This window comes from Sapajus apella, unplaced genomic scaffold (genome assembly GCF_009761245.1).
Source record: "Sapajus apella isolate SASKATOON/1434 unplaced genomic scaffold, GSC_monkey_1.0 scaffold33, whole genome shotgun sequence".
Taxonomy (NCBI): domain Eukaryota; kingdom Metazoa; phylum Chordata; class Mammalia; order Primates; family Cebidae; genus Sapajus; species Sapajus apella.
Window position 1 is genome coordinate 5421420 of NW_022436973.1, and position 11425 is coordinate 5432844.

Below are 11425 nucleotides of genomic sequence, written 5' to 3' on the forward strand. Positions count from 1 at the left end.
GAAAGGGCTGCTTTTAAATCGTACCCCAGTGGGATTTAAAGCCTCCTAGGTTCTGGCTTATTTTTGAATTGTCTGTAACAGATTGGGCCTCTCAGTGCTATATCCTTTTAAATATGCACAAAGCAATGGAGTCATTCCTCCACATTTCTGATACTTTATCTTGTGGCACTTCAGGGGTGTGGTGAGCATCATTCGCTTCTACTGGTGCTTTTTAATCCTGCCCTTGTTGCATTTAAATATTTTTAATATTTAAATGTGTGGCATTAGATCGATAGATGAATGGTTTTGAACAGGTAAATATAGTTAAGTCTAACGAGCATGTATAGCTGCAAAGGTAATTGGTAGTATTTATTTGGAGAGTAAATCGTTGCTTCAAGTCATAATCCTCCGTTTCCAACATTTAAAAACAAAAAAACGACCTCCGTGCAGAGGAAGATAGCTAAATTGAATAGCAAGAAAGGACAGGCTTGAAATACTGGTTAACCAATGAACCGAGACCCATTAGAGTAAATTACCAAGTATAGAAACATAGCCCCACTGCTTGCTGGCGAGGACTCATCGACACCCTGAGCATCCATTTGTTTAAAAGGAAATACACAGCCTCATTTGCAGCATCAGCATGCACAGAGTGATGGGAGAAGAGATGGCCAGAGAAAAGGAGTGTGTGGAGGCTGTGCTGCCAGAGAGGGAACAACGGGAAAGCCAAAATAACATAATGGGTATGCCTGCTTTTCCACAAGTGAGCTTACTTTCCCATTGCATTTGGTCATGCCCACATAGAGAGAGCCTGTATCGTGTTCCTAAGGAAACATTTCTGAGTAACTTCTTAGAAGCCCCAAATAAATAAGCAAACAGATCACAAAGCCACATGTTCTTTACCACTAGCATTTACCCTGACAGCTCATGAGAGCATTTTATAAATCCAGAAAGAGACAGAGAACAGCAGATCCCTCAAGCAAGTAATTGACAGAGGAAGAATAGCCTGTCACCCAGGAGAGCTGGAAGCGCTACATTTCAGCTACAGTTTATTTAGCTTCACTGGGCTTCATTGGTTCTTGGTTTTCTAGAGCTCCCTTTGAGCAGATGTTGTCTAGACAGAGATGGTGAGAACATACTCTGTAATATTTGCTTCTGCAGCAGAGCAGAGGGGTTTCTTTTTGGTTTTGCCATATTGGGACGTTGGGAGTGGGTGACGATAGTGCCCATGATTGAAAACTGTCAGCCAGACACAGTGGCTTGCACCTGTAATCCTAGCACTTTGGGAGGCCGAGGCGGGCGGATCACCTGAGGTCAGGAGTTTGAGACCAGCCTGGCCAACATGGTGAAACCCCATCTCCACTAAAAATACAAAAATTAGCTGGCCATGGTGGTGCATGCCTGTAATCCCAGCTACTAGCAGGGCTGAGGCAGGAGGATCACTTGAACCTGGGAGGCGGAGATTGCAGTGAGCTGAGATCATGCCACTGCACTCCAGCCTGGGCAACAGAGCGAGACTTTGTCTCAAAAAAAAAAAAAAAAAAAGAAAAACCGTTGTGTTCTGTTGGAGCTACAAGGGATCTTAGAACTGATCTGATCCACCCTCTCTTTACAGAGAAGCAACTTGCCGTTCCCCTTCTCAGGAAGCCATGCCTGGTGCCACCCTGCACCTCACTTCCAGGATGACCCTTGGCCACATTGTGCCATGGGCTTCTGTGATCCCTTCATCTACCCCAGTAGACAGGGAGCCCTGAAGACAGAGCCCTTTTTGTCCCTCTGTCTTTGTGCCTCAAGCACCTTGATTAGTGCCTGGGCAGGACCAGGGTCTAGTAAATATTTGGTGAACCACAAAGAGATAAGACTCAAACGCAGCTGACCAGATTCCAGGAGCACGTTTCCTCCCTCCCCATTCCCACCTCCTCGCCCCCAGCTTGCTCACTAGGAGCATCCCAATATTGATCATGAAGGAACAAGCAGCTTCTGCTGGTTTGGCATCTGGAGTTTATTAGGTACTTACTGATAGCTGTCAGTTGTGGATAGGGCTGAAGTGCAGGCAAATGGCTACCTGCATGGAGTGAAATTCAATAAAACCGCATTTTAAGTGAAAAATCTGTATAAACACCAGGCTTCTTTGCCATGGAAACAGGTTGCTTAGAAACTGCCTAACAGCGAGTTCTAAATTTTTTAAAGTCAAGTTATCATTTAAGCTACACGGCCCTACAGGTTATTGAGAGATAATCACTCGCCTCAGGACACTGCGAGGCATGCGGCATAGCTGAGTGCCTCCCAATACTCTGGGGACCAGATAATCTCTTGATAACTGTGCTCCCTGGAGCCACTGACTGGGGCCTGGGGGAAGGAGAAAGAAATTTTTGTTCAGGAGTTAAATGGTATACATATATTTTTTTAAAAGCATTTCTCTTTGGGTTTGAAAAAAGATGGAACTGGCCATTTGGCGTGTTCAACAGCCATCCCTGCGCGTCACAAGATGTATTGGGAACATTTTCCAGGCAGTTACCCCAGTCACTTCAAAGCAGAGGTCCTGTCTTTGTCTTCTGGCTTTGGCTTATGCAAAAGGAGTTTTCAGTGACTTAGGCTTTCAGCCCTTCACTCTCTGGAGGTCCCTCTTCCCAGCTAAGGCTGGGCAGGAACTGGTCCCTGGACAAAGTGGCACCAGAGTTTGGAACAAAGTCTGGTGCTAAGCACTCAGATCAGACCTCCTGGGCCTCAGGCTCAGCCCCCAGGGGCTTAAAGCCAACAAGGGTGTGGGTTCAGAATTTGTCGGTGCTTAGAGTTCAGCAGGCCGCGTGCCTCTCAGGGAGCGAGAGCACAGCTACGCCTGCCAGCCATCTGGTTGCATGGCACAGCATTTGCTCCCCACCTCAGGCATGCGGAGAACAGAGTATAGAGCCCCATTGGCTGAGAACTGGGACCCCCACCAAGTCAGTATGGAGGAAATTATGAGTGAAAGAAAAGACAAATGTTTTGCCCTTTTCAGGTGTCTGAAAATTATCCATGGCATGGTGATGCTGCTGAGATTGGTTGTGATAATTATGCCTCGGACTCACTTTCTCTGTCACTCTCACTCTCACTCTCAGAAGGAAGGAAGGAAGGAAGGAGGGAGGGAAGGAAGGAATACTGTTTTTATTATATACTTCAAAGTGTTTTCCTACACCTCATCTCTTGAGAGCCTCAGAACAAACCTGTGAGGAGAGTGGGCTGGGTGTGATCATATTCCTTTGGAGAAAGAGGAAACAGGTTCATGAGGCAAAATAACTTGTTCCAAGCCACAGAGCTGGGGGAAGGAACAGGCATTCCTGCCATTCTGGGGCATCTGCCCCTTTAAGAGCGAAGAAATGAGACCCAAAACAATCATTCCAAGAGTTTGACTCTTGCTTAATAAAAGAAGGTGAACTTTTCATGTTTTTCCTTGCTTTTCTGTTAATATTTCATTTGGATATCTTGCAGGGCAAAAAGAGTAGCTGATTTTCTTTTCCTTTCCTGCCAACGAATACAACATTTATATTTAGCATGTTAAAAAGGGCTCAGAAAATGAACATTGCAGCATTTTCGTGCCATGTAAGTCAGAACGCAGCTATGACTGAACTGGGCCGTGGCATCACTTTGCTGGGTGTTGCCCAGATAAAAATGTTCCTTGAAGCTGGGGGAGCGCGATGCTGTAGCTTGAGAAATGGTTCCAGCTCTTGAAGGGGAAAAAAAAATCAAATGAAACCATTTGCATTCTAACAGTCTTTGGCACCAGGGAAAACTGTCAACTGTGTCACGTGTAAATAGAAATCTGCTTCCCAGTTTTGGTGTGTTTTTTCGTAATTTCCCTTGCCACTCTAATTATCAAAGATATTTTTATTTTTAAACAAAAATTGTCTCCCACGCAGGCCTCATCTCCTTTCTGCGGTGAAGTGGAAACGATGAATTAGAATATTCTAATCACTTCTCCAGCAACCACCGTGGAGGTTATAAACAAGATTATCCTAAGCAAAGAAAACTTAAATTGTTTGGGCACAGAACAGGCAGGAAAAAATTCAGTAGGCCAGGCACAGTGCTCATGCTTGTAATCCTAGTAATTTGGGAGGCCGAGGTGGGTGGATCACCTGAGGTCAGGAGTTCAAGACCAGCCTGGCCAACTTGGTGAAACCCCATCTCTACTAAAAATACAAAAATTAGCCAGGCGTGGTGGTGGGTGCCTATAATCCCAGCTACTTGGGAGGCTGAGGCAGGAGAATCACTTGAACTCAGAAGGCGGAGGTTGCAGTGAGCTGAGATCACGTCGCTGCACTCCAGCCTGGGCAACAGAGTGAGACTCCATCTCAAAAAAAAAAAAAAAAAAAATTCAATGCCCTTGTCTACCCTCCCCACTCCCCCACTGCCTCCCTGGCCTCCTTAGTGTATGTCCATTACACCTAAGGATGATATCAAGACTGGCTTCACAGTGAGACCCAAATCCACTGAGGGTACAGGTCTTTCATACTAGTGAAATGAAAACCCAGAATTTACTCCCACTTAGCAAGCATTGAAGTTCCTATTTAATGCCCAGTGGTATGCAAAAGGCTCCTAATAATTGCCAAGAATAAAATGTGGTTTATCAAATAGATACTGGATGCTGTTAATTGGTAAATAGGGATCACATGTGCTAGGCTGTGTAAGGCTTGACCTGTGCTTTAAATCTCAGCAAAACCCTAAGTGAAGGACATCCCCCATTTTTAGAAATGGGGCCACTGGAACAGGGCAAGTTGAATGATTTCCCAAAGTCACATAGCTAGTGATGCCTCTGATCATTTGAATCCTGTTAATAATGTTCCTTGTTCCTTCCTTGGTGATGAGAGTTTGACCCCTCCTTCAGATCCTTGTGTAGAGTTTAACTATTCTAGAGAGGGGTGTCATCTAAAGTCATTCGTGTGCAGTGTAGTAAGTCACTATGTCCTCATTAAAATGTGAACTCGTTCATTGTTACGCAGACATATTGCAGGGGGATAAAAGAGAAATGAGAACCTGTTCAGTCAACATTAACTGGATGCTGACCACATGCCATGCCAGGTGCCGAAGATACAGCAATGTACAGAACAGATGTGGTCCCTGGTCCCTGTCCTCAGGGAGCTTATGTTGAGGGAGAGAGATGATGAATAGTCAATATGTGTTGGGAAAGGTGTCCTAAATGAGAAAAGTAAGGGGCAGCCTTACTTGGGCACAGTGGTATGGGCAAAATGGCGTGGGGAGGCCAGCCTCCAAGCAGGCGATGGTGAGCTGAGATGGGCAGGCTGGCTGGGAGGTCCCATTCTTCCTGGGATTGCCAAGCCAGACTGAAGTACCACCGTGTATGAAGTTTACACTTGGACTGCCCAGCACAGTGTCCCTGGGCATGTGACTGATCTTTCAGAAATAGTATTTGAGCAGCTAGGAGGCAAGGGTTGTGATCCCAAAGTTCAAACCAAGACAAAAACTATCCTTGGTGGCTGTGTGGCATCCAGTAGGCCGGGCCCTTGATCTCTTTTCCTGTCATCTGTCAGAGGTCATCCATGGTCTATCTCTGCCAAGCGTTACAGACCAGGGCTTAACCAGTCCTGCCCCAGGAGAATAAAGGAGCCCTTTGCCAGCCTGCCAAAGGCGACATTCTGTGGATCCGGTCCCTGTGGGTAAGCAGCTCGTCACGGGAGCCTTGAGTGTGTGTTCACACCACCAAGAATCCATGGCTTTTGGCCAGAAAGGGTCCAGCTGCCGAGTTGAGCAGCGTGCTGGAGGACCATAATAACGAGGCTTGCTTAGGGCCTCCAAGGAGGACAGGGAGCCCCACCCAGGGCCTGCCCCCAACCCTGAGCTGAGCCTATGAGCTGAACAAAGCCTTTAAGAAAGGGTACACTCTATCATTTTTCTTCTTTGTGAAAACTCCTGCTTTACACCTTAGAACTCAACCTCTTTCTTTGCCAAGAGCTTGTTTGCTGTCAATACTGTTCTGCTCAGACTAATTACTGGTTTTCTGTATGTCAATGGATATGAAACTTACCTGTATTTCTGATGGGCTTTGGGACCATCCTCCTGGTCCTGTCTTATGAACTCAGGTGGGTTTGTTCTACCATTTGAAGTGACTTGATATTGTTACCAGTTTCTTCTCAAACAGCCCAGTAAACAGCCTCCTGGTTGGGGCTTCAGCACTCCCCACCTTCCCTCTCTGTACCCTCCACTCACTCCTCTCCCTCTCTCCACAGCGTCTTCCTCCACCTGATGAAGGTGGACCCAGACTCCACCTGGTTCCTCCTGAGCGAGCTTTACTGCCCCATGCAGTTCACGCCTCCCCACCCCAGCCTCCACCCCGTGCAGCTGCGCGGGGCCAGTGGCCAGCAGAACCCCTACACGGCCAATGTGCTCCATCTGCTCAAGGAGCTACAGTGACCCTGCTCTTCCTCCCACCCCCCGCTGCAGAAGCCACCGACCCCTCTTCCCCTGCCAGCCAGAAGTTGGGCACACCCCACGCGGCCATAGGTGGTGACAGCGGCTGCAGGGAAGGTGAATTAGCCAATTGATTTATAAATTGATCTATCACACAACTGCTTAGAACTTAGAAATAGATTGAAGGAAAGTAGCTGACTGTTATATTTATATTTCATACCTTGTGTTTTCAAATGACATTGTCTGGTGGCTCTGAGGGTTTCACTCCTTGGTCTACCATACCCTATGGCCCCAGCTGCCTCACAGGCCACACACACACACACACACACACACACGAGGTCACTTCCCCTCTATCTGCATACACCTCCCTCTCTTAAAATAATGAGATGGAACTAATTTGTTATACCTAACCTGTTCTTTGGGAAACAAATTGAAATAAAGGCACTCCTTGGATGAAAAGTGTGATCAACAGCTCATTTTGAAGTTTGTTATTTAAATTGGGTGATTATTTTTAAAAAATGAGATTATATTCTTGAATGGTCAGTATAGAACCACAGTATAAAATCCAAAGCCAAGCAGTACAAAACAGAAAACAGTGAAGAGTAAATCTCCCCCTCCCCATTTCTCAGACGCCTGGTTTCTGTCTCCAAAGGCAACCACTCGGAACAATGTTTTGGATACTTTTTAAGCAGGAGGTTAACTTTTTTCACTTTTTACTATGGGTAGTAGTGCAGTGAAGTCCCGTGTTCGCGTGAAACCTGGCTTCCCTTGTGGTCAGCATGTGGCCCAGCTTGCTTCCTCTGTGCCCTGCCCATGTACCTCTCCACACTGGGATTATTTTCATCAAATACCAGATGTTGCATGGAAACTTTTTTGAATGTACAACCACAATACATTATCACACCTAACCAAATTAACAATGACCCTTTAATATTGTCAGATATTGTCAGTGTCTAAATTTCCCCAGTGTGTTTGGGTCAGGATCCAAGTAAGTGGTGTACATTGCTGGTTCAGTGTGTTCCCTAATAAATCTCTTCTAATGTGTAGATTCCCCCTCCTCCACCTCCCTCATTTTCCTTGAAGCTGTTTGGTGGGGAAACATGATCATTTCTCCTAGAGTGTTTCCCACCATCTGGGTTGATCGATTGCATCCCTATGGAGGCCATTTCGTGGGCCCCTCCTCTCACCTGTGTTTCCTGGCTGTTGGGAGCAGAGTGAGAGTTGTGATCAGGTTTGGGTCTTCTGGCTTTGTTTCTGGCAATTCTCCTCCATAGGTGGTGTTATGTACTTCCATCGGGAGGCATATAGTCTGATTTCGTCTTGTGTTCTTAGCAGCCATGGTGATCTCACTGGGATCCACACACTCATTAGGGATTGCAGAGTAATGCTGTTCTAATTCCACCATGCCGGCTTGCTTTTAGCCAGAGTCCTTGCGTAAGGGGAACCTTCCCTTCATCAACCATCTGGTAACCTGCTGGTATAGTTTGTAAAGAAAAGGCAAGATAAATACTTGAGTTTTTTTCCTAGCTGAGAAATTAAAAACACACAGATTATGTAAATTCAGGTACACATCCCACCCCAGCCCCCTGGCCCCCCAGCCCCCATGTATGCTGAAGGATCCCAGGGATGGTGAATGCTTTCTCACAGTGCATAGTGGGGTGCCCACTAGATCACAATTCCAGTGACACAGATAATCCTCAAACTCCAAAAAGCCCAGAGGGTGCCTGGCATGGGGACATGTTGGTGTGAGGGTCCCCAGCCAGCTCTGGAGAAGCCCCACTCACTTCCTGCTCCGCCGTCTGCCAGGGCAGAGTTGCATCCAGCTCCAGTCTCGGTGGCAGCCGCCTGGCTCTGGTCTGGCTCCTGAACCCTCAGGGAACGCTTCTCTTGGGGCTTTTTTCAGTTCTGCAGCCTGTAAAGTGGAGGGATTGGACAAGAGGAGGAGCTCTTCATCTGTTCCCGCTCCTCCCATTACCCCCAGGAGGGCACTGCATCCTCCAAGACTGCAGTGGGCACCATCTCATCTGCCCATGATGCCTCACTAACCTCACAAGATTCCATGTGCAATTCCAGAGGCTCACCTGTGATCCCGCAGGGACCCCAAGTTAAGAGCCCCCTGAAAGGGCCAAGATCATCACTTAACTCTTTTCCAGCTTTAAAATTTGGGAATGATTTCCTTTGGAAAAAGGGAGGGAAATGCCCTCTAATTGCGGGGATGGTGAAAGGATTCACAGCATTGTTCCTAATTCCACTGGGGACCCAAAGTGATAGGCTAATTCTGTCTCCAGATTCTGACAAATGAGGAAACAGGTCAGGGAGGTGGTGTGACTTGCCGAGCACTACTGAGCTCTCCCGGTGAGATAAAAGTAGCCTGCCTTTGCAGGGCACCTGGGTGTGGCAAGCCGCGACGCTGTCCTGAGGGACCAGGGGAGATGTGCACACGCATCCTAAGAAAAACTCGGGCTCTGGGACAGCTCTCCAGGAGATAATCAGCGTAGGAGGATATGCCGTGGTTCTTCGAAAACCCACTCCTTCCTCAAAGAGTTAAGCTGTCTTGAGTTGCTTTCAGATTCTTGCCGGCAGATTGTTGCTCTTGATTAAAAAAAAAAAAAAAAAAAAAAAAAAAACCTCATTAGAGCAAGTCTCCAGTTATTATTATATTCAGGCAACTTTCATTTTTGAACCTGTCCAGCTGACTCAGTCTAGTCCCTGTTAATGTCAGCTTTGCAGAATACTCCATTCCGCCGGTTAAAACTTGCTGGTACAGTCAAGGTTTCTTATTTCAGTCAGAGTGCACTAGCACTCCAAGTATTGTTTTGGCCAGAGGTAGGGGCAGGTACAGGATGGACAGGGAGATACTGCAAGGCTTAGAATTTCAGGTTGAGATGTTTGAGCTGTGATCTGCAGGCAGCAGAAGGCTCCTGGAGGATGCAGGAAAGTGTAGACCTGGACGCAGGGAATGCTTGGAGGTGGCTGTGGTCTTCAGGAGGCACTGTGTCATGGAGGGAACATGGATGATTTGGAGTTCCTCAGAGCTGGGCTTCATTTCTGACTCCACCTCTCTGTAACAGTGTGACCCTGGGCGAGTCATTTTATTTCTGAGCTTCGTTTTCCCATCTCTGAAATAGAGCCGTTGCCTCTGCCCTTCAGGCAGCTGCCTCAGAGGGAATGAACGTGGCCGTGTTTGTAAAGAATCTGGCACCATGCCTGGGGCTCCAGCAACGTCTTTCCCCCACTGCCCATGGCTTTGCTATGGCTGCAGTACACACTCCCCTCCACAGTTACAGCTGAGGAAACAGACGGTTAGGTCTCAGCATGAGCCACCCAGAAACTAAAAGAGAACGACAGTAGGGGAGAGAATCAAAGAAGGCTTCTAGGAGGAGGTGAGGTCCTAGTGAACAAGTAGATTTCACCAGAGAGAATAACGGGCATTCCAGACCAGAAAAATATAACATGCCCAAAGGCCTGTGGGCATGCCTGCCAGTATCTGCACACATCATAACTCAGTTGGGAGTGACAGGAGACCCAATTCAAAATTGGCTTGAGCAAAAAACAAAAATATCTTGGCACACAGAACCAAGAGGCCCTGCTGGTGCAGCCTCCCCAGCCTGGCCGTGTCTTTCGATCCTGCTTTCCCAGTGGTGGCTTCACTCTGCAGCTCCAGGCTCCTGCTCTTTCAGCGCCACACACCCAAGTGAATGTGCACCTCCTAACAGCCCCAGCCAAAGGCCTGCGATTGGGTTGGATTTTTAGAGACGGGGTCTTGCACTGCTGTCCAGGCCGACCTGGAACTCCCAAGCCCACGAGATTCTCCCACCTCAGCCCAAGTCCTAGGATTTGCTCTCATTGGCTCAGCCGGAGCTTCGCTCAGCCCCAAACCAAACTTGGTCCATTTACAACAGGCGTCAGCAGACTTTCTCTGTAAAGGGCCAGAGTGAATCTATTATGGTTTACGGGCCACACATAAGGTCTCTGAAGCATCTTCTTTGACTTTTTTTTTTTAACAATTTGTTTTTTTGAGACAGGGTCTCATTCTGCTAGCCCAGGCTGGAGTGCAGTGGTGCAATCTTGGCTCCCTGTAGCCTCAATCTCTTGGGCTCAGGTGATTCTCCCCCCTCAGCTTCCAAAGTAGCTGGGATTACAGGCACACACACCCATGCCTCGCTAATTTTTTGTCCTTTTAGTAGAAACAGGGTTTTGCTGTATTGTGAACCAGGCTGGTCTCGAACTCCTGGACTCAAGCAATCTGCTAGGCTTGGCCTCTTAGAGTACTGGGATTACAGATGTGAACCACCGTGCTCGGCCGCCATCTTTTAAAAAACAAAAATAGGCCAGGCTTGGTGGCTCATGCCTGTAATCCCAGCACTTTGGGAGGCCGAGATGGGTGGATCACCTGAGGTCAGGAGTTTGAGACCAGCCTGGCCAACATGGCAAAACCCTGTCTCTACTAAAAATTACAAAAATTAGCTGGGTATGGTGGCATGTACCTATAATCCCAGCTACTCAGGAGGCTGAGGCAAGAGAATCACTTCAACGTGGGAGGCAGAGGTTGCAGTGAGCCAAGATCATGCCATTGCACTCCAACCTGGGAGACAGCAAGACTCAGTCTCAAAAAAAAAAAAAAAAAAACTGGCTGGGTGTGGTAGCTCACACCTGTAATCCCAGCACTTTGGGAGTCCCAGGCGGGCAGATCATGAGGTCAAGAGATCGAGACCGTCCTGGCAACCTGGTGAGACCCTATCTCTACTAAAAGTACAAACATTAGCCAGGTGTGGTGGTGCATTCCTGTAGTCCCAGCTACTTGGGAGGCTGAGGCAGAAGAATCACTTGAACCCAGGAGATAGAGGTTGCAGTGAGCTGAGATCGCACCACTGCACTCCAGCCTGGCAACAGAGCGAGGACCCCGTGCAGAAAGAAAAGAAAAGAGAAGGCCGGGCGCGGTGGCTCACGCCTGTAATCCAAGCACTTTGGAGGCCAAGGCAGGTGGATCACCTGAGGTCGGGAGTTCAAGACCAGCCTGACCAACATGGTGAAACCCCGTCTTAAA

General features: G+C 47.7%; 1 protein-coding gene across 4 annotated transcripts in view; it reads left to right on the plus strand.

Moving 5' to 3' along the window:
* TTI1 (TELO2 interacting protein 1) overlaps positions 1 to 6854 on the plus strand; it is a 51109-nt gene extending 44255 nt beyond the window's left edge. For all 4 annotated transcript variants that reach the window (XM_032294977.1, XM_032294980.1, XM_032294979.1 and 1 more), the window contains one exon: positions 6198 to 6854. In XM_032294977.1, coding sequence (XP_032150868.1) covers positions 6198 to 6381 — 184 coding nt within the window. In that variant the 3' untranslated portion in view covers positions 6382 to 6854. The remainder of the gene's footprint in view (positions 1 to 6197) is intronic.
* The last annotated feature ends 4571 nt before the right edge of the window (positions 6855 to 11425 follow it).